We start from the raw sequence: 15,126 nt of genomic DNA, 5'->3' as shown, positions 1-15,126 counted from the left end.
TTGATGCACCTTTTGATTTTATTACAGTCATTTTAGGTATGAGTCTATACGTATGGCACATCTTGACTTGGCAATATTTGCCCACTCTTCCTTGCAAAAACACTCCAAATCTGTCAGATTGCGAGGGCATCCCCTGTGCACAGCCCTCTTCATATCACCCCACAGATTTTCGACGGATTCAGGTCTGGGCTTTGGCTGGGCCATTCCAAAACATTAATCTTCTTGTTGATTTGGATATATGCTTTGGGCCATGTCATGCTGAAAGATGAAGTTCCTTTTCATGTTCAGCTTTCTAGCAGAAGCCTGAAGGTTTTGTGCCAATATTGACTGGTATTTGGAACTGTTCATAATTCCCTCTACCTTGATGAAGGCCCCAGTTCCAGCTGATGAAAAACAGCCCCAAAAGCATGATGTTGCCACCACCATGCTTCACTGTGGGTATGGTGTTCTTTTCGTGATGTGCAGTGTTTTTGTGCCAAACATATCTTTTGGAATTAAGACCAAAAAGTTCAACCTTGGATTCGACAGACCATAACACATTTTCCCACATGCTTTTGGGAGACTTCAGGTGTGTTTTTGCTAAATTTAGCCAGGCTTGGATGTTTTTCTTCGTAAGAAAAAGACTTCCATCTTGCCACTCTACTCCATAGCCCAGACATATGAAGAATATGGGAGATTGTTGTCACATGTACCACACAGCCAGTACTTGCCAGATATTCCTGCAGCTCCTTTAATGTTGCTGTAGGCCTCTTGGCAGTCTCTCAGACCAGTTTTCTTCTTGTCTTCATCAATTTTGGATGGACGTCCAGGTCTTAGTAATGTGACTGTTGCGCCATATTTTCTCCACTTGATGACTGTCTTCACTCTGTTTCATGTTATATCCAATGCCTTGGAAATTCTTTGGTACCCTTTTCCTGCCTGATACCTTTTAACAATGAGAAGCCCTCTGATGCTTTGGAAGCTCTCTGCGGACCATGGCTTTTGCTGTAGGATGAGACTAAGAAAATGCCAGAAGAGACCTACTAGAACAGCTGAACTTTATTTGGGGATAATCAGAGGCACTTTAAATGATGACAGGTGTGTACTGACTCCTATTGAACATGATTTTGAATGTGATTCCTTAATTCTGAACACAGCTACACCCCCAGTTATAAGAGGGTGTGCACACTTATGCAACCACATTATTTTAGTTTTTTATGTTTAAACAAGGTTTAATGGATAGACGTTTTTAAAGTGTTTATGAAATAAAGAAAAAAAAACAAAACAATGCGCTGTTTATTAAATAACCATTTATTCAGTTTTATTTTTTGTTCTATATGTGATTTAATAGAGTAAAATAGAAAAACCTTCCAAGGAATGGTTGATTCATTTTGCTTTACTCGAAAAATTCTATTCTTTTTATTCTGGATTCCTAGTAGTGTTGACTTCAAAACATTATCCGGTAAAACCATTTATGCAGAGTTGTTAGTCTTATTATCCAGCACAGAGCTGTAAAACAAAAATACCTGATCACATAAAATAGCTAATCTTTTGCGATACATGTACATAATTTCAGGTCATGACAAATAAACGCTATTTGTATGCATATACTACTATATACTAAAACCAAAGCAACTGTTAAAAAGATATGCAACTAAGCAATTTAATTACTGATCCTTTACAAAGGCTAGGTTCACACCTATACAGGTTGTGGTTGATGCATTTTTCCAATGCATTTGACATCATGGTTTGAGTTATTCACACGCATTTTTGTTCGTTTTGTGTTTTTGAGAAGTGTTAATCTTGCTAGGGGGAGATGTCTGTTGTCATGCAGGAAACGCACCAAAAGTGCATGCACAGATGTATTTTATGCAAGTTTTTGATGCATATCCATTGAAGAAAGTCCCTGATCCTTTCCAAAATACACACTAGTTGAAAATGCACAGATGTGAATGTGACCTATAGGAAATCATGTTAAAAATGGATTGTAGTGTGTTTCTGCAAATCTGAAAATGCGCTGCAAAACACATAGGTGTGAACCTAGCCTTAAAGAGGACCTGAACTCAAAAATGTGAAAACGTTATAGGGAACATTTAGATATGTTATCAGTGTCCAAGAGTATTTTGAAAATGTATTTTTTACCAGGAATACCTCTTGAAAAATAGTACTGCACTTTCTTGCACGTACGAGTGCCTAGAAGCTGCTGTGTCTACAGCCTCATAGCTGTATATCTACAGTGCGAGATTAAGGCACAGCTGCCTCTGACGTGTGTGGCCATTTCCGCTCCACAGAAGTCTATTGGGACTTTGGGGCCAGATAGATTTCCTTTCACATACTGTTGTGATTTTTTTTTTCTTTTTTTTTACATCTTTAGATTAACTGTATAGGCCAACATTTATCTCACCTATTGATACATACTCTGACTATAGCTGTGTCTTTTTTTTTTTCTAAACCTTTTGGTTAGTAAGGTTGGATTTTTATTGTTTTCCTTTTTTTGAAGAGACATGGTTTTCCTCCCTATTAGGAAGATTTCACTTTATTTTCTGTGCGGTCACCACTAAAGGATATGAGACAAATCATTCAAGAGGACAAGGAACCAAACCTATTTCAAAGCAGGAATGTTATACCCTGTGCCAGGTTTGACCTTTGGGGAGAATTCCTCTGTGTGGTCAATGGGACACACAAGGTTGCAGCTGAGGCTGTGCTTATTTTGCAAAACTTTGGGATGCATATTCGTACAGAGTCTCTCAAAGTGATATATACATACAACACATACATACAACACACACCAGAACAATAGCCAATCTTCAGAAAAAGGCAATTCTAGCCATGTTTTTCCACTTTCATATTAGCAGGAAGGAGTAAATTCAGAAAAATGGAAAGAAATAGCATATATCTCCTAGATTGTAAGCTCCAAAGAGCAGGGCCCTCAATCCCCTCATGTTTTGCATTGTATTGGTATTGTTCTGTCACATGTTCTGTCCTCCTTTGTAATGTACAGCGCTGAGCGAACTATTGGCGCTTTATAAATACTGTATAATAATAATAAGAAGAAGAATATATATCCTATGTACAAAAAAAAAAGCTAAATCATTTCCCCCCTCCCTTTCCCCCCATTCCTTACTGCAAATGCTTATATATATTAAATTTTACCCATCACACCTTTGACGACTGGAGCAGGATAGTTTTCCCATTTGACTTTTTGAATGTGGCATTCTTTTGTACAGTGTATCCCCACGCTGGTTAATGGACTGCTACTGCATGACCTCTTTCTCATGAATGACCACTTCACATGCATGTTTTCACATTTTGTCTACACTAGCATGAAGCAGTTTGGTTCCTCTGCTCCGTCTCACCACCTCTACACAGCACAGTGATCTTTGGACATTCTACAGTCCTGCTGCCTACAGTGACTTGTCACAGAAGGCTTAACCTTTACTGCTCTGCAGTAGAGATCATGAAGAATAGGTCAGCAGGCCTTGCCAGCTCACACTTCGATAACAGTTCATAGGGGTCTGTAGCATTTCTCCAAAAGGTACTGATTGGTTAGTTCTTACTGCTTTCCACAGTCTAGAGTCACCTCCCTCCTCTAAGGGCTCCATAGCTCCTTCAGACACCACTCCCCTTCCTGTGTATCCAGAGAGGAGTTCTATGTCACGATGTCTGGTATTTATGGAGGAGGATTTCAGCTCTTTAGAAATCTCAAACTGCAGGGGCTACAAGCAAGATCCCTCAGTCTCTGCTCCAGAGCTCATCTCTGATGTTCTCGTTTACAGATTTTGAAGATTCAGCATAGGGGAAGACCCAATCCACGTATTTCCCTCCCAAGTTTAAGAATACTATTTTGAGCCTTATGGATGCATTTGCCCATGTCTGGTCTTGGAACAACTGGTTACCAGCCTAAGTTCCTTAAAAATGCCTAAGCTAGCCAAAATGTTCCCTGTGACTAGCCTCATTTTAGGAACATTTTTGGCCTAAAGGAGAGGGCTGTCCCAGTATTAGACCCAGTATTTCATTGCTTAACAAAACCTTAATGATCCTTGTTGAGGAGGTCTCCTGTAGGACCCTGTAGATAAAAGGTTAGAAGCTCTCGTCAAAGCCTCATTCTATCTGGCTGGTTCTGCTTTGCAACCTACTGTTGGAAGCATGTCTATTTGTCAGACTTTTAGGGGAAACACTTCAAGGGCTCTTTGGACACCTACATCAAGGGTGCTAGGGCTCCAGCCTGCTTCAGGTTATTCAAAAGTTCTGTCCTCTCCCACCGAACAGCAGATTTTATCCTGCACTCTGGTAGCTTCTTTTGGAAAGAGTCCTTGCCAATTCCGTTTTCCCCCCATTGCATCAACATTGCTTCTGCTTTGCTCTGGCAATGCTACACTACCAATCTGCTGCCCTTCCCCTTCCCATTACTCCTCAGGTCTTCACCAAGGTATTAGCTGCTGTCCTAACTCTGTTACAGTCTTGCGGTATTCAAATAGAGGGATACATGGACAACCACCTACTGAAAGAACAGGCATTCATGACTTCAATGCCCAATGAACAATGCAGATCCTGCAGAGGTTTGGATGGATCCTAAATCTCCAGATGTCAGCACTAGAACCATCTCACCATTTAAGAGTATCTGAGCCTGATTTTAGGCACAGCACTGTCCATTGTATTTCTTTTTCCCCCCCATCAAGCTACCATTTCTCTGCTTCCACATTTAGACCCCTCGGTTCAGAGGATTCTCCACTATCCACTTTTGCATGAAGGTCTTGGGCGCTAATGGTGGCCTCTTCGAGGCAGACTTGTATACCCAATTTCACAACAGATTGTTGTAACTCAACATCCAAGCTGTGTGGGATAAGCTCATCCTATTTGCCTGATCTAAAAGACCAGACTCGCCCTGTCTAAGGATTTTTGATTGCGCAATAGAATTGGGGAAAGACTTTTCTCCCGATGTCTTAAAAAGTGATCATGACGGACATCAGCCTGTCAGACTGAGGAAGGGTGCTGGATACCCTCTTGGTATAGGACCCTGGTCACTGGAAGAAGCTCGGCTTTTGAACAACATGCTGGAACTCGGGGTGATACAGTTATCCCTTCAACACTGGACCTCTAAACTACAAGGTCACCAAACCAGGATTCAGTTAGGCAATGCCACAGTAGCAGCCTACTTCAACCATCAGGGAGGCACCAGAAGTCACAAAGGAAAACAGACCTCAATCTAGCTTGGAAGGAACTACTCATTCCAGATTTGTCCATGTACGCATTCCAGGTGAGGAAAATTGGCATATGAACTCTCTCAGTAATCAGTGTTTGGTTCCAGTAGAATGTTCTCTTTAGTTGAAGGGGTTTCAAGATCTCTGCCATGGGTGGGGGATACTGAATGTAAACCTTCTGGTGTACAAGTTCAATAACAAATTAGGCAAGCTTGTCGCAAAGACCAGGGGGGGCCTCAAGCCTTCTCAGCAGATGCCTTGGTGACTCCATGGGATCAGTTCAACTTGGACTGCGCTTTCCCCTGCAAAAGCTCCCTCCTCACTTGCTTCAAAGGCTTGACGGGGAGGGATTCTGGTGATCCTTGTTACATCAAACAAGTTCAGAAAGTTGTGGCACTTGAACATACAGACTCTGATGGAATGCCCGTGGGTCCTGCCAAATCATCCTGATCTTCTGTCCCAGGAGCCAGTCCACCATCCTACTGCTTGGTCACTGGATTTAATGGCTTGGCTGTTGAAGCTCAGGTCCTGAGGGATAAGGACCTATCAGATGTGGCAATCCATATGCTCCAAAAGGCAAGAAGGTGGATGTCCTACCTTCACACCCAAACAGTACTCTGCAAGACACATCCTATCTTAATCCAGTCTGGATCAACATTTGGCTTCTAGTACTATCAAGGGTCAAATTCAGGTCCTTCTCACTGATTGATGAAAGCCTTTGTAAAAGGTGTCACTCAGATTGCTCACCTGTACCCTCCCCCAGTGACACCGAGACCCTCAACCTGGTTTTGTGGATCCTTCAGAAACCACCCTTAAAGGGATATCCCCTGTCCTCTATTACAAGGTTGCCTACTCAATGCTATTACCTCTGCAACACGAGTTTACCATTTGTCTACTGTTACAGCTGCTGAGGGTCCCAGTAGGGCATTCTGTCCCCTGTTCCATTGTTGCTAGGTGGATTAGAAAAGCAATCATTTCAGCCTATTGTCCATAGGGTAAGGTTCCACCCTTCACTGATAGGCTTTTCAGAAATGGTTTCCCACTTTTGCAAGGCTGCTACATGGTCTTCTTTTCATGTTTGTTAAGTTCTACCAGATGGATATCCTGTTCCAGGCGTAAGGTGTCTTTTTTGCCAAATTTTTACATGAGCCTGTTGAGTGTTCATTTGCTGTGCTGCCTACCCCTCATTGTCATATGTTCTGAATACCACATGGTCTAAAACTAAGATGTGGTGTCCTGTAATGAAGCAATTAGGAAAATTAGGAACCACAATACAATTTGATTTTGTGCTGGCAAATGCACTTCATTTGCGTTCTGCATTTGGGGTGCTGTCAACATTACTTTGACATCCGCAACAGATCACAAGACTGTGTGTTTTCAGTGCAGTGCTGGAAATACATACAGAACACACCTTTCCCACATCGTGTTTTGTTGTGAACTGGCCCTAAAGAAAAAAACAATTCTTTAAAACCCCTTTAAGAAAAAAGTTAGACCAAAGATTTGTAATGATCAAAATATTGTATTATCCTTTGTTTTTATAACAAAATACTTACTGAAATGGTATTGCTTAGTTCAGTAGTTCATCATTTTTCGCAGTGCATCAAAGCATTTCCATTTATCAGGTATATAGAAAGGTTCAAAGATGTGAGGGAATGGAGTGTCATATCCACATACTCTGGCTATAGGTGCTTCGAGATTCAAAAAGCACTCTTCCTGCAAATGATTTAAAGAAAGGCACAGCATGACTATTGACAAATACTAGTTGGGTTCTCGCTATGAGGTTTTCAGATTGCCAAAATACAACTGGCAAGAATACCAGAATATGAACAGCCGAAAGGTATTTTGAACATTAAATTATCAGGTTTAGTAAAATAACCATTTATACAAGATAAAAACATGTAATACGTTAATCGCAATACTGTTTCACGTGAAGCTGTTAAGGCTAACAAACATTACCTTGAAGGGCAAACATATAACCCAGAACTAAAATCATAAAGCATGATATTCATGTGTGGACATCTACAAAGCTAAATTTCTAAAATGCCATTTGGTTAATATAAACTGAATTGAAGTGATTACCCACTGCATCAAAAGGTTCATCTTTCACTTTAATCCAAGGAAGCTAGCTGTATTGGCTAACTGTTCCTGTATTTATTTATTTTTTTGCACGGAGTTTTGTAAAGCAACCTCAAACTCTTGCGAAGACTACTCAGATTGTACATTTCTATGTTTGAGTGTTAGAAGAACAGAAGCTACCATTTTTTCCCATGGTTCACAAGCTAATCATATTAAAGTGAAACCTCTTAAGTCTAAAGATAGCCATACATGGCTAGATTTCTCTCATTCATGACTGAGGCACATAATCTGACCATGCTATCATGGATCAGCGGCCATAACTAGCATGGTCAGTTCACATAGCAGAACACAGGAACAGGCAGGATCAACCAGGTACTGTACAACATGGGATGAGACAAATGACACTTCAAAAGCACTGTGATATATATTTTGCCTTAAAGGGACAGCAGCTCTATTTTTCTTTTTAGGGTTACAACCGCTTTAACTTGCAAAGAAAATTTTAAAGACCATCTATCATATTTCTCTTACAGGACTATCTCCTATGGGACAAAGAACATGTAGTACTTTTTCCGATCTTGCCAAGTGCTTTCTAACCATAGTTTTAAGGTCTGATATTCTCCCTTCCCCTCCTACTGTGGCAAATCCGACAAAATCTTTGACAGAGATGGCTGATTGCTAACTGCAACTTAGAATTACAGAATTTGACACATTCCTCCTCACTCTGCATTCCTCTTGCTCCTGGGACAGACTAAACCAAGCCACCTTGTGTTTTTCTGTAAAAGGGCCAAAATTCACCCCCACTTAGTCTTAATATATACAAAATACAATACAAAATTAAAAGAGGAAATACAGCACCATCTTGCATTGGAATGCTAAACCTAAAATACTGTGCAGCTCACAAGTAGGTAATAGAAGAGCAGATCATCTTGTTCAAATGCAGGAAACTGTACTATCAACTTAGTGCTCCTTTAGAACGAATGCATGACAATGCACAAAACATGTAAGCACTCCAATACTCAAAGACAGACTGCTTATGGTGAAAAGCATGAGCACAAAATTGCCACTAGATCTATTTATTGCATGCAAAAACAACCTTCACAATGAATCCCAAAATAATGTGTAATTGTAAAAGTGACCCTGTCATTAAACTAAATGTATAAATAAAAGAGTTCCCTGTAAAGAAAAGCATTACCTCTCACTCTGCCTGCACTACCTGTACTATTAAGGAGAAATTTCTGCCTGAAGAGTGTTGATCTTTTGTGTACTCCCTGAGCTCAGTGGTTCCTACTTTGTCCCTTTAGTGTTGCAGGGGTCAGGGATAGAAACACCTGAGATCAAAAGGTGACACAAGAGATCAACACTTTCAGAAGTGTTCGTTCCTGAAGAGAAGATTTCTCTTCATTACACATGCTCTTCATCCCTTCTATTTACACATTCAGTGTAGAAACAGAGCCGCATTAATTAGCTTTGCACATAAATATGAACACAATAGGACAGAAATACTGGACCTACTAGCAAGTGTGTGTTTTTTTAAATGCATGGTCCGGAGCTGTCAACGTCATCACCTAGGATGTTTTCATATATATTTTATTAATTTAATTTTCCTAGTCTAGACAAACATGTAATATTTGGTATTTACATTTCCAGCCAGCCAGGGAACCATAGGCTTCTGTACCTAGGTTTAATTTTCTATTCTTAGCTGCTCTGTTGAGAAAAAAAAAAAAGCAATAGCAACACTTGTGTAGACATACAACAAAATGAGACAGGAGTGATGCACCCTATCCACACCTGCTTGCCAGTGATAGTTCTATGAAGTTTCAATTACCAAAAGTGTGTATACTATATGTAAATACCAAAACAAATGTAAGGGGCACCAATAGAATCGCAAAGTTAAAAAAGAAATAATTGACCCAAACCACTGCAACAGCACCTCAAGTAAAATAAGAGAAATACAGTCTTTAGCCCAGGTTCACTCTAAATCTGACTTTGAAAACGTGAGAGTTCAAGTGAATTTCAAATCCGCATGCCAGTGCAATTTCAAGTGCAACTTGGATAACATTTCTGCAACTTCATGCAGAGACGTCTATGCAAGTTGCACCGGAAATCGCAAAAAATAGCGCAGGAATCTTTTTCAAATCAGTGCAGCACCGCAAAGTCTGAGTCACACAGATTTGAATGGTTCTATTGCTGATAATAGGGTGCAACCTGTCATGCGATTTACTGTCAAATCAAATGGCAAGTTGCACCGTTGTGCAAATTCAAATTATTATTGAATTATTATACACACTAACACAATACTACAGTTGCAGCTGTCTTTAAAATCTAGTGTCAAGTGAAAGATTAGTAATCTGAAGGGTTTATGACTGCATCCAGACATAAATATGGCCTGGTTGTTGACCTCCAACCACTACTTCCTATACTCATACCTACTATAAATGATACTGCAAGCCTCTATATGCCAGTAACAAAGAAAATGAAAGGCAGAGGGAGGGGGAGATTCAGTACAGGTCTGGTCCAACCACAACAGTCCATGGGACTGTGCTACAAAATTTGATTGAGGATATGTATGCTGTCCTACTAATGGTTAGCTGACAGCTAGCTAACAAAACTAACAGAGCAGTGTTGTGTTTCAATCCAAAACTGAATTTACTTCTGTGAATAGTTCTGTAAAACTGCAATACAATCATATAAACTGAAATTACAATATGTCTTTACACGTCTCTCACAAATGCCTGCAATGAATACATTTCTTGCAAACAGCTACCTACAAAATCACACTGAATACATTTAAATGTGATCTAGCTATGTATGTGCCATTAACAAACACAATAGAAGTCGTCATATGTGTATCAAAGGCAGAAGGAGGCCTTCACTGGTATTCTTCTGGAAGCTAAATGTAACTGCATTGGGAGATGGGAAATCTTTATTTTTAATAAATGAACAGTACTTGTTGAAGGTAAATAATAAAAACAGGTCCAGTTGCCGTGGATGCCTAATAGATGGCTCCCTACTTAATACAATATACAGAACAATATGTTTGTTAGTTTGCATGAAATAACGATAACACAAATTTATAAAAAAAAATTGTGAAAGGGTGCCAATAAAGTAAGGCCTTCTAAAACAGATACTTCAGTTTAGAGATTTCATTGAAGTTACACAGGGGTCTCACTCTCTCTACTTTATATTAGTTTTATTTTGTATCATGGAAAATGATTTCCCAGCCCTCCCACCAACTAGCTAATCAGGTTTGTGAAAAGATACTTTGACATTTTATTTACCAGAATCTGCATTCATATGATCCAGTGCCTCTTCTTGCTCTCTGCTGTTCTCCTGAGCAGTCTTGTCATCACCCCTCAAGAGATAACAGTGGGGGTCCTTTGAAACTAAACTAAAGGACCCACTGTGGACCCAGATAACTGCCTATTATGGGCCTATAGGCAGTGTCAACACCAAACAGAAACAGATATGAGCACTACAAGAATTCCCCCTCCCCCTCACACACATGAATGAAGAATTTCAGCAAGTATTTCAGGTCTTACTATGTTTTAACCAACCAAATACTGTTTGGATATCATTTTATTCAGTATATTCTTTACACGCAAGAAAGACTTAAAGCTTGACTGCCGAGAACTAAAATTTCCTTACATTTAAAATACCATATGGTTGGTTTTAAGGATCGTTTGTGGTATGAACTTGTGACCCTATGTTACCATATTCTAATAGGATAGTTGGCTAAGCATCTGACAGATGACAAAATGAGGGCTTGCAGAAAAACTGAAGAATTTAGAATGCATGTGGGGAGTTGCTTTCATAAGAGTTCAATATATTTTCAAATGTGTTAATAAACAAGTCATCTGTTCAACAGTTTCTGGATAAAATACATGGCACCAAAAGGCATGTAAACATTGTACTTGAGCCCAATCTGTCTTCCAAATTGTTTATTACATTTGTCATTTGACCATGTGTATGGAGAAAGCATTCTAGTGGAATTTGCACTGCTCACATATGTTGGACAAACTGGTTTTATTAATCCAGACTTTATACTAATACTTCTGCAATCTAACATTTAGGAGTACTCTCATTAAGGTGCGCTAAATACCACTAACACAGTATTTCCACAAGCAATAATACTTGACAAGATGTCTATGTACCCTACTGACTAAATTGTTAAACACAAGTGGTCTTTTTCCATGGGGCCGCATATCCAGATCACCTGATTGTGGTGATAGCCTCTGTTTGGCTATAACAGTGATCAGTCACTGTACAGCTCATACCTTGGTTTTCTCCTCCTAAAGATACATTGTATCTTTCTCCTTGCTAGAGGAGAAAAATGTAAACAAATAACAGTGTGTCTGTAAAAAAAGAAAGAAAATAAAGAAAAAAAATAGATCAGGGTTTGATCTAGATCTAATGTCAGGGTTAGAGTTAGGGTTAAGGTTAGAGTCAGAGGTCAGGTCAGTTTATTTTAGGTAGGATTTAAAAAAATAAAAATAAAATAGTAACAGTGTCCGTTAATAATAGTGCGTTTTAGGTAATGAATAAGCTGGGCCCTACTACTGGTTCATGCAACAAATGACATATACATGCTGTATCACTGCAATCGTCAGGAGAAATATACAGATACAGTTTTATAAATGATGCTATCCCCTGTGCCATTTCAACGGATAGTTGTGTGGTCATGCAACACTGTACCCAAACTAAGTGTATGTCCTTTTTTTCAACAAATAGAGCTTTCATCAATGAAATGTTTATTTTTTGTGATAAGTGAAAAAAGACCAAAAAAAAAAAAGTTCTACTTTGTAAAAAAAAAAAAAAAATGCAATAAACTCAAATTTCACCATGGAATGTGCACTTGTGGCTAATAGAAGCCAGTGTTCAAAAAAGACTTGAAAAACATAATGTGAATAAATCACCAGGACCAGGTGGATAACACCCGAGAGTCCTTAAAGATTAGGAATAGTGTTCTTGCTATAATGTGGCTAAATTCTTTAAGGATAGCTTGCGGACTGGCATGGTAACAGCTAATTGGTGAAAAGTTAAACGTAGTGCCAGTGTATATGCCTTGAAAATACAGACCAGTCAGCCTAACATCAGTAGTATGTAAACTATTGCAGGAGATAAGGGAACATATCCAAGAATTTGCTGATTAAAATAGTATCATTATTTATGATAGTGTATGCACCTGGATAGAAACCTGGTTACAGGAGCGTGTCCAGGAGGTGGTGATAAATAGGATATCCTCTGACTGGTCTGGAGTTGTACGTGGGGTACCCCAAGGCTCTATTATCCTGGGTCAAATTCTGTTTAACTTATTCATAAATGATATCAAGGTTGGTATAGTTTTTGCTGATGATACAAAACTAAACAGGGTAATAACTTCACAAGAAGATATAGCAACTTTACAAGACAATGTTAATAAATCAGAGGGGTGGGCAACTACAAGGCAAATGAGGAATAATATTGAAAAAAATGTGAAGTAATGCACTTGGGGACTAAAAAATGAATGCAAGTTATTTGCTAGGGGGAAAACCTCTAGGGGAAACTGGAATGGAAAATGATCTAGGGGTCCTAGTAAATTGCAGAATAAGCAATAGCATCCAATGCCAAGCTGCAGCATGCATGACTAGCAGACCAAAAGCATGCATTAAAAAGGGGATTTACTAAAGACCTAAAACTATAATTTTACCATTTTAAAGGATAAATTCACCTTTTAACAAAAATAATAAATGCACATTTTTTGCAGGTAAAAAAATGTGCAATTATTATTTTTTCTTTCTGGAGGCTCTAAAGCATTGCAGCAGAGATGAGCAGATAGTTGGTGCCATGCAGGTCTCCCTCTGACCTGTCCCCGTATCTGCATGCTCGTACATGCCGTACAGGCAAGCAGATACTTACAATCAGGAAGACTCAATGAACTACCACGGCGCTGTGGAATGTTGGTATTTTCCGAAAAACATTTAGATGGGCATTTTAGCGAACATAATATAGAGGGAAATGATGGTGAAATAAACACACATGCACACAGGTTGAATTGGATGGACTGGTGTAATTATTCAGCCTTTCCAGCTATGCAGTTAACATCTCAGTAGAACATACCACCGTTAATAAACAGTACCAAACCAATTATGTGCAAATGGTAAATGTGTAAATCATTTATTCAAACCATTATTTCAACAAAGAATCAATTTTGCTACTGTTTGAAGCAAAGTGTTATTTAGAGGTCCTCTTATTCAGACCTGTTAGGATCCTTCATAACTGCCTGAAGAGTTTCCCTACCTATAACAAAGCAAAGGGGCATCTCACTGCATAGACTACACCAGTGGAGTTGCATCGATATTATTGCAAAGGCCTAGGAAACACAAAATTTCAGTGAAAGAAAAAAAAAAAATCACACTAAAGCGAATTTTAGAGCAAGAAAAAGCCAATAAATTGCCCAAATTTTTGGCAAAGTATAAAATAGGAGGTTGTACCGAGTAAATAGATACCCAACATGCCAAAACTTAAATTTGTGTGCGCCTATAAAATTGCATCAAACTTTAGCACCCTATATTTTCTTTAGATGATGCTTCAAAAGCCCCTATAAGTCATCAGTTTAGCATTACAGAGAAGGACTTGTGCTAGAATTATAGCTCTCACTCCGGTGTGCATGGCGATATGTAACATGTGTATCGCAATAGACGTTTTCACGTGTAGGCACCCCAAAGTGTGCATTTAAGTTCGTACGTAGGTGTATGCGGGGGTTGGGGGGCCTCAACATTTTTTTGGAGGGGATGTTATGTGCTTGGGTGTAACTATTTTTCATTTTTTTTTTTTTTTTTTTTTAAAAAAGGTGTTTTACTTTTTATTTTATTTTTTTTGCTGACAGTTTCTCTTTATTGATACATGCAGGGTCTAAAAGACCCTGCACGTCTCCTCTGTGATCCATTAGATGTATTGCAATACAAACCACACTGCAATACATCTTTCCCCTTCTATTCTAGCCAGGAAAGTGACAGTCGTGACGTCATGGGCGTCGCATTCCAGGTCACACAAAGGAGGGGAGCAGGGCACTGTCTCGCAGGGCTGTGGAAGCAATTGGTGCCAGCAGAGCCGCCTCAGTGCTTTCACCTGACAGGCAGGAGTCTGCCTATCAGTTTTATACACAATCATGGTGGCAGCATCAATAAATACCACAATGAAAATATATCCAAGCGCCCTACTTCCACAAACTATATGCAAAATTAATTTGAATCACAAACAATTATATACAAAAAATTGTGAACTTTTTTTTAGTGACACAAATAAAGTGCCTGGTTCCACCATAAACTCTGTGTGAAACTAAATAAAAATGATTAAAAATATTTAAAGTGGTAAAAATATTTAAAGTGGTAGTAAATTGGAAAATATTTTTTATGCAGGGCCTCTTAAAGACACAGGAGTGGCGCCGAGATATTAAGTTATCCAACAGTGTTTGGTGTATCAACGGGAGAGAATAAACCCAACTGGGAAACAACATGCGCAACTGACCTTCTTTGAGAAAAGAGGTCATATACCTCTGGTGAGCGTGGTGTGCTCTTTTGGGAGGAGAGGAAGAACACTTATTTCCCCAATGTTTTCTTTGCCTTGCACAGTCTGGATATGGATATTAGGCACTTTTTGTCCCCAAAATTTTTTTTCACAATTTTATGTATATGTATGTAATTGTTTGTAATTCAAATTCATTTTGCACATAGTTTATGTGGAAGTAGGGCATTTTCATTGTGGTATTTATTGATAGGGGTTTGACGAGCGCAGTCTACATGGTTTGGCATGTCTATTAATACATGCCAGTACATTGATACTGAGAAATCTGCTTAACGCAATGCATGTTAAAGCATACAAGCTTACTGTA

At 39.1% G+C, this 15,126-nt stretch overlaps 1 protein-coding gene across 2 annotated transcripts in view; it reads right to left on the bottom strand.

The window, feature by feature from the left end:
- Positions 1-1,272: 1,272 nt before the first annotated feature.
- BCKDHB (branched chain keto acid dehydrogenase E1 subunit beta) overlaps positions 1,273-15,126 on the bottom strand; it is a 275,645-nt gene continuing 261,791 nt past the window's right edge. The window contains exons 10-12 of one of the 2 annotated variants that reach the window (XR_016306628.1): positions 6,734-6,893; positions 6,592-6,624; positions 1,273-1,488 (exon numbers count right to left, since the gene is read on the bottom strand). Coding sequence is in view for 1 of the 2 variants with exons in the window: in XM_089655349.1 (XP_089511475.1) it covers positions 6,753-6,893 (141 nt within the window). In the remaining variant the exon portion in view is untranslated. The remainder of the gene's footprint in view (positions 1,489-6,591; positions 6,625-6,733; positions 6,894-15,126) is intronic. The other variant, XM_089655349.1, reaches the window with a different exon arrangement.

The sequence above is a fragment of the Staurois parvus genome, unplaced genomic scaffold (assembly GCF_062004578.1).
Source record: "Staurois parvus isolate SC_StPar_1 unplaced genomic scaffold, SC_StPar_1.0 ptg000834l, whole genome shotgun sequence".
In the NCBI taxonomy this organism is placed as follows: Eukaryota; Metazoa; Chordata; class Amphibia; order Anura; family Ranidae; genus Staurois; species Staurois parvus.
This window is presented reverse-complemented; position numbering and strand designations above follow the sequence as displayed.